General features: G+C 39.7%; 1 protein-coding gene across 2 annotated transcripts in view; it reads right to left on the bottom strand.

The window, feature by feature from the left end:
- Nucleotides 1-5,997: 5,997 nt before the first annotated feature.
- LOC125330791 (glypican-5-like) overlaps nt 5,998-14,904 on the bottom strand; it is a 339,300-nt gene continuing 330,393 nt past the window's right edge. For both annotated transcript variants that reach the window (XM_048314414.1, XM_048314415.1), the window contains one exon: nt 5,998-14,458. In XM_048314414.1, coding sequence (XP_048170371.1) covers nt 14,256-14,458 — 203 coding nt within the window. In that variant the 3' untranslated portion in view covers nt 5,998-14,255. The remainder of the gene's footprint in view (nt 14,459-14,904) is intronic.

Raw genomic sequence — 14,904 nt, forward strand, 5'->3', positions numbered from 1 at the left:
CCCTGTGACTTTTCTCTGGTGTTAGAGTATAACCTCCCTTTTGCTCCACAAATGACATTTTACAACTTCCTGCTTAGTTTAATCAGACCAAGTCTGGTTTTTTTCCTATCCAGGGCAAACAAATGAAAAAGGATGACTTTGTGCAGTTTGCTTTCTTCTGTTATTATGATCTGCTGCTCTTATTTTATTCCTTTTTCTTCCCTCCAGAATAGAGAAGTCTGGGGCAACCAATATATGGAATTTGGTGGTGATGAATTTAAGCGAGAGGTTGAAACTGGGAGAGGGGAAAACACCACCTCTTTTTTTTGTTGCTTAGGTAAGGGAATATTTCACCTGCCTCACACTTGCTGTGCATACTCCATAACCCTGCTTAAGAGCCTGGATGAAGACTGCTATCAAAAGCTGGTGGTGCTCTCCCTCCTGAATGACTTTGCTCATTTGTAGACCTCCCTTCAAAGGCAGGTGCTAAATACTGGTAAGAGGCAGAAGGAAATCTCCTCTTGGAGTGGAACTGAAAAAGAGATTTAGAGTGATTATTTTAGTAAGAGGATATTGTAAAGATAGAATGATTAGTAAATAGCATGCAAAAGGTTAATGAATATCTGTTGATATTCTAACAATGAATATGAGAAAAAAAAATACGTTCAGGAAGACAGCTTGGATCTAGGAGTATGATGGTAGGCAGTTCAACATGATAAATGGAAATGGAAATGTTTACAAAGCAAAAGGGATATCAAAACCAGCTTGGGGTTTTGCAATTGTTCAGGAAAATGTGCCCTGCATGGGGTGGAATAAGGATGTTGGGGACTCTGGATCCATGGTTAGAGCAAATTCAGAGCATGAAGTGAATAAATCCTGCAGGTAGATGAAATATACACCATGCATGACTGATTCCATTATTCTCCTTTATGAGTTTGCAAGTTTTTTGAACTTTCCTCATACCTTTGTCTTTTCTACTTTCTTTTCTGAGACAGGGTATCTTTTCTGAGACAGGGTATTTTAGACAGAGATGAGCCACCAGTTCACTCAGGAAAGGTGATGCTTAACTCTTTAACTCTTCTCTCATGGGACTCTCTGAGTTGTGCTTTTTTTGGTGTTCTTTTTAAGCTTTGCATTTTTTTGCACCTTTTAATTATGATTCCTTCCATTTACTGATTTGCCTTCTTTCTAAACTTTATGCTTATTGATTTCTGAAGATAACCATTAAAGACATGTAGTCATTTCTGTATACCATGAAGTCACTTGGGAGTTCACAGAAAGACATCTGCCCAAGTAATGAGGGCTGACAGTTCACTGACCTTTGCTCATGTGACAACACAAAGCACCATCTTCTACCATCATTAAAGTGAAGCACCTTGAAATCAATTATTATATCACTGCCTTGTTTTGTTCTCAGGAAATGATTAATTAAGCCCTTTTATATCTAAACCAGAGTCTGTAATTCAGCCACTTTCACATTTTCTGCAGCCTCATGCCCCAAGTCTGGCTCCCCAGAAATGCTAGCAGAAATACTCTGTTTTGTATTTCTCCCTAGAATAAGCCCCAGACATGTTGAGGACTACAAGCTTAGGTATCCACAGAGGAGTCCCCTCTGTAGCTGGCCAGTATGAAATGTTCCACAGTGGTTTGTGCTTTTGGCTGTTTAAATCATGGCCTGAAGTGATTGCTATGTTGTTTTTCAGGAGAAGAAAACAGGCAGCAGTGAGCACGACTGTCTCTTGTCGTACCTTCTGTGAGATCCCACGGTCCTCTGCTGTCCGAGCAGCAAGAGGCGTGCCCAGAAACAAACCCCAAGGGACTGCCTAAAATGGGAAGCTCAGGCGTGTCTAATTAGCTCTTTCACTGAGAGGGATATTCCACTTGTTTTAGTGGCATTATTATTTTTAAATTTAATACTTTTTTCCTTTTGAAATTTCCGTGTGAGCCAACCCTCTGGAGTCTATTGGATGAAGCAGCTTTTCTTACAAAAGGACCCAAAGAAACTTGCAGGTACATACAGGTGTTTCTGCACAGCTAGTTGTCTATATATGGAAAAAGAAATTGGTAATAGTGCAAGACTCCTGCTGATCTGCCCACCTGCAAGACAAACCTAATTTCTGAGGCAGAGCTGAGTACTGAGTAATAGCAGGGCTGGAGATGTCTCCTGGTTGCCAGCATGGAAAAAAGGTAAAGGGAGAATGACCCTATAGGTGTGCTCTGCATCATCTTGGGGCCACCTTTTACTCCAGTATTAGTAAAATAGTTTTGGGGCCCTCAGTTTTGACTGTAGCTGTTTACTGGGGCAAAGCAGGTGACTTGACAGGTTTTTCAGCCAATACAGGTTTGAATCTTGCTGTTGTTGCATGTGCTGCCATGTGTTTCTGTAAGGATGGAGCACATTTGTAGGTTCTGCTTTGCCCAGGGATGAGTGATCTGGAGTTAGCAGGGAGCATTGAACAGGAGGAATCATATTCCTATTAGCTCATTTTGCTCTTGGCAAGTACAGCCTTGTGCTTTTGACTGCCTGTTCAGACAAAACAAGCTGCTACTCTTAGTTGCCTATCTGTGGGTAGGAATATTATCCTGTGAGTAACATCAAAAAGTCAGTATTTACTAGTCCATTTACCCCTAAGAATTCCTGTTCTGCCTGTAAGAAAAGGTCAGGGTAGTTACCACTGTGTAGTCAGTTAGCACATGCTGATGATCTCAATTTGTGTTGATTTTTTTTTTTTCCAGATTGCACCCATGACAAATATAATTTCTTCTTTGCATAGGAAAAAACTTAAGGCTCTGGGAGGTTAATGAACTTGTTTGTTCACACTGTTCTAATAGGTTACATGCCAGAGTAGGAGCCAAAACCATGAGTTCTCATTGTGGTTCTGACATGCACTTGCAAGGTAAGAGTGCTGTTCCCTGAGGTTCATTTTCCCAGACAGACAATGAACTATGGGGCTCTTCATCTGAGGTTAATTGGAGTTTCTGCACCTTTCCTTAAATTAAAGAAATGCCCTGAGGAAATTGATGCACCAAATGTGTCTCAAGAATTTTACATCCAATTTAAGGTGGAACTGAGAAAGACAAGTGCTGAACTGTGACCTCACCTCAGAGAAACACAGCAGTGCATACCAGGTGTGTGCATATCATGGATACTTTCCAGGAAAAAGCAAAGCCACTGCCACTCCTAGAAGTTTCTAATTCCAAAAAGATCTGAGGTAGTTCACATTTTAGACCCAGTAGGACCAGGATACTTTCTAGTTCTGCAGACCAAGTTACTCTGTAATGAAAAATGTTGCTTTTGCAGCTAGAAAGTCTACCCACTGCTGGCTGAGAAAAGAGGGCAGGCACCGTAACAGTTTGTGCAATAGGATAAGGGAGCAGCCTCCTGCTGCCTCAGCACTCGCTTGAATCAACGAATAATGAGTCATGGAAAAAAACTTGCCTTTAGTTTTTAAAGGATAGCTCTGAAACTGAAGGGTTGTCTCATGCATAATTCATTCCTTCCTGCTCTTGGGTGGAGGAAGATCAGCATCAACTCTTCTCCCTTTCTTCATGCCCTGTGGACTACCTGTGGAGCATTCATAATGTTGTCTGCATGTACCTTAAAAAAAGGAACAGCAGCATGATGTGGGACCCACCATGAGCTCTGGGGAAAAGCATGGGGTCCTGCTGTGAGAGGTACCCTGTGTCCTTACCCCCTAGGAATCACAGTACAATGCCTGTGGGACAAGGGCAGGCAACACCATAAGGATTGAGTATTCTGTCTTCTCTGGAGGTTTTCAGGTTCTAGATGTTACCTTGGATAAGTGACTACAGAGCCAAAAATGCACAAGAAAACACTGAGTAACCACTGTGAGTGAACAGGGCTCACACATCTGGTGTAATCTCCTTCTGCTTGCTCTGGCAAATTCCTTTAATCCATATGTTGTTTTCTTGAAAATATGCGAGATGGGAAAGTAGTAATCTGTGGTTACAGGACATAATCCTGTAGGTGTAGGACATGGGTTTCTCTTCCTTTGGAATTCCTTGTTTCTTCTAAAGTTAATTCTGAATCTCCTTGAGGACATAATAAATGCCAATAAAACCTGTCTTTTTCTTACACAAGCAGGAGCATTTTCAGTTTGCTCTTTTAGGATGGTGGTAGTTCATGTTGGATCCTGAGTTAATCATGACTTCACAGGCGTTCTTTCCAAAAAAAGACTGTTTATTTTCAGATGTAAAACTGAAGTGTAGGAAGACTTCCTACACTGAAGTCACAGTGCCTCTCTCAGTATCATAAGGCAAAACATCATTCTGGTAAGTCAGTGGTTGTATTTGGAGCTGTTCCACATTGGAACCCCTGGGACAAGGTAGGCTAAATGCATTCTTCTTTACCCAGGGTTTGGGTAGGACAAATTCTAGATGTTTCAAAGCCAAACTGATATATTGCTCATAACTAAAACCAAACAACAACAAGAACAAGAACAAAAAAAACTAAAGAGGAAAGATTTAGATTCCTGATGGGAGAAACATGAATACAGTTGCAACCACATGTCATTAGGCTAAGCAGAAGAGCCAGTTACTCACTGCAATTAAAGATCTTCAGTCCAAGATATGAACTCCAGTGCCACTATTAAAGAATGTCCTTGAGGCACCTCATCAGATCTAATGTATTCTGTGTATTTTTGGAAAATACTTACTTAATCAGGTGAGAAGCAAAGCCTTTAAATAACCCTACAAATTTGAAGTGTCAAAGAAGCACTTTTTAAGCATCTCTGGGAAAAGAAACAACATCTTTTGAAGCGGAGGCAGGTTGGATTTCAGAATGAAGCAGCTTTGCAGATTTAGACACCTGCTTAATTAGAGGATGAATGTGAAATCCTTAAAAGGCTTTTATGAGGCAGCACTTCAGAGAACAAGCATCCCCTTAGCATCAGCAGAGAAGAGCTGTTGGCTATTATCTTTGGAGCTGGGTCAAAACCGAATGTATTAGCAAAAAGCACTCTCCATACATGGTGGGATGAGTTGTATGCAATTCCTGGACCTCAAATAGGAAACATTTTGGAAGAATCAGGGACAGCTGGAGTCATGGATGCTTTAGGAGGCAACACGCAAATCATTATGGAATCAAAAAACAAATAGAGTTAAGAAAAAAATGGGTAGGTAGACAGGAGGCACACAGTCATGTAAACACAGTCAAGGAACATTTTTTTCATGATTGTACTTCAGTGGTCTGTCCTACAGTCTTCAACCAATAGTACCAGAACAGGAAGGAAAAGAGAAAAAAACTTTCCCACCAACTTCTAATCAGGAAAAAACCCCAGCTGTTTTGACAGAGCAGTGAAGAGAAGCTCATGGAAATGAGCTTTAAGAAATGCTTGTAAGAGCAAAGGTCTCTGCTGTGTCACTTAAGGTAGAGGCATCTGGGAAAAAAAAAAAAAAAGATTTGGTTTTTCCCCACCTCAAATGAAGGAAAACTGCAAAGTTTGTAACTGACAAGTGATGAGAACACTAAGAGAGGGGAGTTCCCTTGTCTAGTACACTGGCTTATATGAAGACAGAGTAGTAACGTGCTCCTAATCAAAACCGGGGAAAAGGCTTTTAATAGGGCACACAGTGATTGTAAGAACTTGGTCAATAGAGAACTCAGATCTATGTAGGAATGGAAGTTTTTTGGAGAAGTCCTACCTGTTGTGAGAGGTGTGTGGCTTTTACCCAGGAGACCACTGCAAGTATTGCATCTCTTCAGGGGTATTGAGAGCTCCCAGGAGAGCAGGTACCTTTACACCTCACTGTGTTTATTCCAAGAAAGGAAGAAGAACAATAACATAGTTATGTGCTGAAGAAACAGACCTTTCCTTGCCAGACTGTGGCCAAAATACTAAGAGTTCCTCAGCAGTTCCCAAGGTCTGCATCCTTTAGTCAAAGCATCATCTGAACAGATTAAAAGATATTTAAAATTTTATAAGCTCTGTAACTTACATCACTGATGATGAAAATCATTCCGAGAAAAAGAACAGAAATTTTAATAGACAATGACAATTTCCTGCTGTATTGGAGTATTTATTGTTATTCCAAATCACAGTTCACTGTCCTTTACAAAGCACCCTGTTTAACCTTTTCAAAGTAGCCTTGTTCGTCTTTTAAGACATTGTTTTCAGACTGTTTCTTTAAATTGCCTTTATTGTATTCAATGCTGAAAACAAACTGAAGAAAATTGACAAATTTATGCAATAAAAATATAAGCAGATATACTGCAAATAAAACACATGCTTGGGAAACAGAAATATGTATTAGAGCTTGAATACAGCTTAAGGCAAAACCAATCTATTTTGGAACTTAAAATACCCAAGATGCAACTAATGCAAGATACAAATGGAGCAGCCTATTAATTCCTGTAAAGTAAAATGAACTAAAACAGACTAGGAGGCCATAAACTAGTTATTTAAAAAGCTAAATGGCAAAGCACATATTTTACTAGAATTTCTGTGCCAGTGTAGTGTAAACATTCATGCTGTGTTAGTTTGGATACCAAAGTACAGTAAGTAGTTGTATTATGCAACACAAACTGTAAGGTTTAGTGTTCTGGCTTCCATTTGTATTCCAATATGGCTCCATAGAATAAGCGAGATACAATAAACACTTTCTGTAGTATTGCTGCTCCAATAGCCTGCTCCCATTTGCAGCTGCAGGGTTTTGGGAGGAGGTTTCAACCCTGTTGCATGTCCCTAATGCAAAAGCTCAATTAAGTCAGTAAAATGCATCTTCTCATTTTTTCAGTGAGCCCCCCACTGAATGCCTGCTTTCTTCACTGTTTTGTGGACTGGTCTACAGCTTTTGCCTATACATGGCTTTTCACCTGTGAGCCATAAACCTTAGCTTTTTTCCAGCCCCAAAACAGAACCAAAGGGTAGATGTGCTCTTCCATGACAACCAGGTAAACTCTGACTCTTGCACCAAACCCATCCCCACTCGGGGGGATCTATGTCTTTGGGAGGCCTAACATCCTGCTTTGGTGTCCTTCCAAGTTGGATGTTTAGCACAATACAGAATAAAGTTTGTTTCTGCTTAGGAGGAAATTTCATTTCTTCTCTATAGAACACTGGGCTGCAGTAACTCAGGAATTTGTCATTTTGCTAATCTGGAAACTCCTGGGTAATTTACCTGGAACTGAATGCAAAGCCACACAAGCTTCAGCTGAGGCAGAACACGGCTGCTTGCCCTCTCTGCTGTGTAAGCTTCCCTGAAGACATCAAAGCCACTATCAGTCTTCTCCAACAAGTGTCTCTTAGTTTTTGAGACCAGTTTAGGATCCTGTTTTAACATGAAATAGGAAAATCAAACTTCATCTGCCTCAAAGCCTGATCTATATCAGCAGACCTCTGAGAAAGAATTTCTACCCTAGGAGACACTCACAGAATAAATAATCTCCTTGTAGCCCAGCTACAAGGTGTTGAACCAACTGCTTCTGGAAAAGGCCCCTGCTGTGCCCCTGGAAAGGGAAAATGCCAGAAGACTTGCGGCATCCCATGTCTTCCAGATTTGTTTTTTCAGGCATGACATACTGTCTGATCAGTGGCTGGGACAATGCAAAACTTAAGAAAATTTTGTAATCTCTGCAGTTACTCTTGATTTTCTGTACCTGCAAAATGATGGGCAGGAACTGCCATTCTTGGGCTAGATATGTAGGTCTGGGTAAATTTACATTGTTAAACTGAAATCAAAGGAACTGCACTGATTAATAGGAGCTGAAAAGTCTGTTCCAACAATTCATACCTCCAGAAAAGTCTCTTATTTTTTGATTTCTCAATTTTGTATTTGTGGAGAGTATAAACATTTTTTTCAATTTCCTCTTTAGAAAAATCAAATTATTTTTCTCAATATTCTGTGCATTTAAATAGAAAATTACTATTTACCTAGAAGCTTCCTTACAAGATTGAAGCAATCTGGTTTAATTTCCACAAGTTTAACCCAGTGTCCTCAACACTCCAGCACAGCAGGGCTTTTGATAGCCTGATTAGTAAAACTTCTGAACTGTATATGCATATACAGAAATACAAAAATTACACTAGTATTGATATTCTTGAAGTTTTACTGCTTTCCTTTTTCACTACTGATTAAAACAGGCTACAAATCTGGGATACTGTACTTAATTATGGGAAAGTGGTATCAGACTTCTTCCATTTTAACTGCATTTAAAATGTCAGTAACTATTTTAGGTGCAATAGCCTAAAAGCCTAGCCCAGCTCATAAACCAGAAGATGTATGAAAATGTGCTTTTGCATTCCCTTGAAAAGTAATTTTTACAACTGTGTATTTGCAAGGAGTTCACAAAACTAGCAGTGCATTTATTTTTCAAATGAAATGTCCATAGCCTGTAGTATAATTCAAACAGGTGCTAATTAGGTGTACAGAAAGGCCACCGAGGATAATTTATATATCCCCTGCAAGAGAAAAAAACCCTGAATAAATATTAATTGCTTACACTATGCAACTAATTATTTTCAGGATGGCACTAAATTAACTGCAAATATTATAATTACAAAGTACTGGGTAATTTACTAAAGATTAATTGAAATTATTAAGTGCAAACAGCATAATTTTGCAAGGTGGTAATAGTACTTTCTGCATGGAAAAAAAGAGACCAACGTGGCTGTTAGCAGCTATTTAATGAAGTACTTCAAGCACATCGTGAGACCATCAGTGGCCTTTGATGTGCCCTTCTCCTGAAAGGGTATTACAGGATTTCCACTGGGGGAAATGATTGTAGTGTTGATAATGACCAGAATGCCTAAACCAGTCTATTTCAAGGACTGAGTTTGATCTCAGTGACATGGAGTGACACAAAAATATTGCATCATGGTCTGTGTCCAGCAGCCTCTTCTGAAAGCTGCAGCAACTGCAGCTGCTTCCTGAGTAAGGACTGAAGCAGTTGCAGTTGGAATGCATTCCTTGCAAACAGCAAAAGGACATCCACTGCAAGCAAGATACTTGGAAATATTACTATGCAATAGTTTTAATTCACTTGCTGAATTCAGTACCAGCTTCCTGCATGCACGCTTCTTATTGTGCTGTATGAAGGTGGAATGGTGATGAACCTGGAGAAGGGAGAGGGACTTGAAAAATTGTTCTAGTCCATGAGTGGTTTGTTTCCTAGGAGTATCCTCTGTTTTAAGTCCAGGATCTTTTTCTGAATTTATTCTCTATTTATTACCATCTCTCGGCCAGTGTTTTTTTTTTTTTTTTTGGTGGCTTAATATTTAATACAATTCAAATGTAGTTATTTAGAGAGTGACAGTGGAAAACAGAAGATAATTCAGTATTGAGAATAATTCTAGACTTCTGAGGCAATGGAAGACATAACTGTGTTCTTTTTGACTCTGACATTGACTATAAGATGTTTCACTTTTCACTGACACATATGCCATATGTCATTACAAGAAGCACCGAGAGTAGTAAAATGCTATAAATGAAAATAAATGCTTTGTACTTATGGCCAGTTGTAACCTTAAGCACTTACAAAGCTGTGATGCTCAATGTGCAAGATAGGGAATGTCTCCTACAGAGCTAAACTTGAGCACGTGAGGAGACATGAGGAAAGCATTGTACATCAACTGATTTCCACTTAAAAATGGGTAGACTGTTTATTGATTTCCAATAAAAAGCTGAAATCCCTCTGACACCACGCTAGCTAGGAAATTTTGACTGTAAACTGTTCAATGTGAAGGGTTCCATTCAGGAACGTAGGAACTTTCTGGATTTTTTGTCCTACTCAGTATCTCACTTCAATGTGTGCTTCATCTCCTTTCACTTAAACAGACCTTGCCTAAACCTAATAATGTGCAATACTGAATATCTCAGTAAATATGGGCAAAAAGGCTTGACTAACATTAAAATCAAATCTGTGCACAACATCCTTTGGGACAACATTGAGAGGACTCATACAGGATTAGAGAGTCAAATTTAAAATTATTATATATGTTGCAGTCTTGGTACCAAAAGGGAATAGAGCTGTTTTAAATACAGATCTGATTTAAGAGATCAGAGAGATGTGAATCTCACAGCCAGATACCCATGCACAGAGCTTCTAAAGTCAATGCAGCTGGACAGTATTATTTGTGTTCCCTTATCAAGCTCTGACAGACATTTTTACCTCAAAAGGTTCATTACTGAGAGATCAGAATCACAGTTCCTTATGCAATGACAAAGTTGCACTAGAAGCCAGGGCACAGCACTGGCAATATGCAAGCCAGAAAAAAGTGCGAGAGGCCAGACTGTGTAAAGCATCTAAACTGCAAAAAAAGTCCAATTCCTAGCAGGTGGCTGTGAAGTTGTCTGAAAGTGCAGTCTCTTGATTCTCTGCTGCTCTTTGCCTGGCCAGTCTCCAAGAGATGATTTGGAGAGGTGTAAAAGCTGCTTGAAATTAGCTGAGAACATTGGGCTCAGGGCCCCAGAGAAGCCAGCTGGAGGCTGCCAGGCCCTGGCACCCTGCAGCCACACACGCCTCTGCCCACCCACACTCACCCTTTCCCTGGTGCTTTCGTAGCCAGGAAGGGGACTGGGGACACACAGACATCCTGAGCCTCCTACAGGAACACACAGCCTGAAGAGCAGTGAAACACTAAGAACTGACACTATGCCCATGGCAGCTTTGTCTTATTTGGTAAAAAGCCTGCATCACTACCAACAGAAAATTGTACATTGATTTTACTCACAAATGTGTAACAGCAGTTACTTTCCAATGCTGGCATTCACAAAAGTGGGCACAGCAAAATATTCAACGAAAGTCATAGCAAAACAATAAACAATCAGAAAGCAGTGGCTAAATACAATTCATAACTGTTAGGCAAGGCTACAGCAATGCTCTTAGACTGGTACCTTATTTTACACTGAGATTACATACACAAGTTCCAAAGTATTTTGAATGTAGACATTTGTAATTACATTGTAATTACAGTGTCCTGGATAACAAATTAAGACTTTGTAAAACAGGTATCTTTTTCATCTGAAAATGAATGCTTCCTTTATCTGACACAGCCAATTGGTTTTGCCTTTGCTGGTATAGATGGTTTGTTTGATGGAAAACATTCTTTTTTGTATATGTAAATGCAACTGATCCTGAGGAAAAAAAGTATCATAAACCACCAGTAAAAATAAAATGCACTGCCCTTTAAAATGGCACCATTTTTGATGCTCATTGTGAACATATTTCACGCTGGTTTGACCAGAACTCTTCTTACAGTGTACAAGTGGTTTTGCATGAAAATGTATTAATTGATGTAGAGCCCTCTTGCCTCATTCTGCAACAGTTTTTGTCTATCAAAATATTGGTTGAATCCAATGAAATGAGTTGATTCTATCTCACCCCATGATTTGAACTTGTTGTGTTTTGTTACAGAAATTTTTAAAGGGCTGTCTTGTTTAGTTTGAGAGATGAATACAAATATTTGCTGACCAGTCCCCAAATTCCAACACTTGATTTTTCAGAGGTTTCTGTTTGGAAGAATTATGACATTTAGCAACAACAAATAACCCCCTGGGTGAATTATTGCATACTTGCCTCCTGCAGGGCATCTGCAGCTCCCTCTGCTACAGCTGAACATGCGGCTGGCGGGATTGCTGCTAAAACCTTTTACAGAACAGACCTCAGAAACACACCTGGCTCTGGGCCTTCAAGTTCCCTCTCTGCAGGTGAGAAAAATCTGAAATCTCCAAACTGCACAGCTGACATCTGGCAGGATCAGAGCCCAGCCCTGAAACCTCTATCCATAGGAATCCTGACGGAGACTTCAGTGTGTGAACTGGATGCACTTGCCTGAATGATGACAGAGCATTGTTAAGCGTGAGAACACTAAATCAGAAGTCAGGCTGCCAAGCATCAGACATGAATTGCTCCAGTGAAGCCAGAGTGATTGGTGTGAGCTGAGGGGCAGGTGGTGAGTGTGAGCACCCAGTGTACATTTCTGTGTGTGCGCACAGAGCTGCCTGACGCAGCCATCAGAGTGCAGGATTCTCTAAGACTGCCAGGCATTACAGAGTCCTTCCACTGTACAAATGACAGGACCTGCACACCTCCTCAGGTAAAACAGCACTTTTCCAAAGGGCACTGAAAATGAATACAAGAAGCAGCATTTTTAATTATGGTTCCATAGATTGGTGCAGCTCACAAACCCTGGAAAACACAGGACAGCCATTTAAATACTTGTGGGAAAACCGATTTTCACTGATCGGACTGGGAAGCACTCCTTAGGGATATTAATATCCTTACCATTGTGAAAAATCAGATTTAAAATATAAAATACTTGATATTAATGTAAGTATCTCCTTATCTCCTTGTTTCAACATTAAGATTGAATTATCTTTCAGAAAACTTAGCTGCTGTCACTTTAGAGACGCTGCCTTTGCAGCTGGGTGAGTCCATAGCTCTGATCATACCTTTATGTCATAAATATGATCTAGGAGCCAAAACTGGAAATTAAACTCAAGCCCCACCTTTGCAAACATAATTAGACATGTTCACTAATAGTTGTCTGGAAATGTGCAAGTGTAGCGAGCCTTTGTTCACTTACTGTCTGCTTGTTCTGGGCTCTTGTCACCTCCTGTGTGATGACATCCAGCAGTAATACTGGCCCATGGCACCTTCTTTGAGTCAGGCTTTTAAAATCAAAGCTGCCAATAAAATGCCTGAAGCTGGTTAGTGAGATACAGGGCTCTTCTTTTGAGTAATCTCAGTGACTGTGTAACGCCAAGTATCAAAGAGATGTTTTACAAAAAACCAAAGTCAAGTGTTTTACATTAAATCTTACAAAACTGTACATAATAATAGTCTACAACATGAAAATGGCCATTAAACAGTTGTAATAGTTATGAAATGTAGTAAATATAACAATTCTAATGTTTCATATATTTATCATATTAATCACTGTATTCATACAGTTGTGTTTGTACACATATATTCAATGGCACTGTAAACAGTTGTTGGAAAACACACATTAACTCTTAACCCATTAGAAGTTATTATAGTACTTTTTCATCCAAAAAGTTAAAATGCATCAATGTATCATTGATTTAAAAAAAATAGCCTTGTAATATAATGCACATTTGACATTTTCTAGGGTAGCAATCAAGATGAAGCATAACAGAGAATGTTCTAGATTTCAGAATGTTTTACATTTACACCTAACGTGATACAAAATTTTAAACATTAAATGTAATTAAATAATACACAGTTTATGAAACAGTTGGTTTCAGAGATCCATAATGCACAAAATCTAGTTAGTGTCTAATAGGAGTGCCCAATAATTCATATCTCTGGGACCTTTATGGAAAACTTAAGTTGGTTTCTGTGTAACATCTCATAGGCAAAGTAAGTTTGAAGCGAATTATCTTTCTTTTTTTTTCTGTACAGAGCTGCATTCAAGTGGATAAAACATTATTATGTTTATTTATGTTTCCCTTTGCTGGACATTCATCCAATAAGCCTTGAGCATATGCTTAAGCATCTGGTAATGACATTTTGTGGGGCAGGGAAACTCACTATCTATGTCCCTCAGTAAACAAAGTGGTTCTATTTTTTTCCACAGTTAAGGCAACTATACTGATATATTAGACACACCATATGTTTTTATGTTGCTTCCTACAATCTAAACAGTAAGAGTGAAAAGAAGTTTCAAACATGCTTTGATCTTCTTGACCGCTCAGGAATTTGATCAGGCTGGTAGAGAGCACTTCACTGTACAGGGGAGCAACCTGGTACCTGCTCTGGTGGGAGGTGTCCCTGCCCATGGCAGGGGGGTTGGGACTAGCTGAACTTTAAGGTCCATTCCAACCCCATAACATTCTATGATTCTATGAACTGTAGCACAGCTTGTTAGCTGTTCACTAAAAAAACCAAAGTATGGATTGCCTTGAATTTGAAGAGTGACCATTCATATAACTTATCAGAAAAACTAAACAAATAAACAACAGCCAGTCAGATTCTAGCAAATGAAATTGATAAAAACAGTTAACACACACATACACAATTTCTGTGTTTTCAATTATTTCTACCCCATAACTTAAGCTATTCAGACCCTTGTGATCATCCTTGCTGTACCTTGGATGGGCTTTGCCAAAGGCTATCTTCAGACATTGTAAGTGATGACACTTGGTATCTGCCAACTCCAGCATATCACTTCTTATTTATTCTAACATATCACATCAATGAGAGAGCCATTTCCATTTGTTTCCAGTCAGGTAAGGCTGCAGGTATAAATGACAGTGAACAGGAGCACTAGCACAGCATCTGCAGGGCAATACAGCTACAGGGGACAGTGCCACAGAACTGCTAGTGCTGCCAGAACAGCAAGGGAGGGACTCAGGGCTGGACTGCTCCCATTTCCAGTTACACTGTGTTTGGAGGATGACTTGACAGTGCTTGTGGTGGTTGTGGTGTCAATCTTTTTCACGGTTGGTTTTGGTTCATTTCTGTTTTCTGGATGGGTTTTCTTGTCCTTGAGTATATCTGAAAACATGAAAGTAAACATGAGATTAATCACACATCTTTTAAATAGAGCTTTAAGTTCTTTCCATTGTTGTACACTCACACTGAGTAACTGAAACATGTATGGAGACTGATGAGGCACTTGCACTAATGTTTTAGTTGGGCTCAGCATGGCTACTCTGTCCTCAGCACCCACTGTTCCGCACAAAAAGCCTTCTCTGCCTGCCTGGCTCCCCTTGGCTACTTGCAGACACAGCCTGAGCAGAATAATAGGTATTCTGCATTGCAGTGGCTGGGCTCAGAACATGATCTTCTCTCACAGAAAGTACCTTCAGTTTCACCTGGGATGGGAACCAGCTCATGCTTTAAAACACGGTTTTAGGATTGAGTGATTTTGTAACATGTCACAGTGAAACACCCTTCAGGTTGGTGGTTTGCTGCAGGAGATTGGATATTGACTTAATAGA

The sequence above is a fragment of the Corvus hawaiiensis genome, chromosome 10, assembly GCF_020740725.1.
Source record: "Corvus hawaiiensis isolate bCorHaw1 chromosome 10, bCorHaw1.pri.cur, whole genome shotgun sequence".
Classification (NCBI taxonomy): Eukaryota; Metazoa; Chordata; class Aves; order Passeriformes; family Corvidae; genus Corvus; species Corvus hawaiiensis.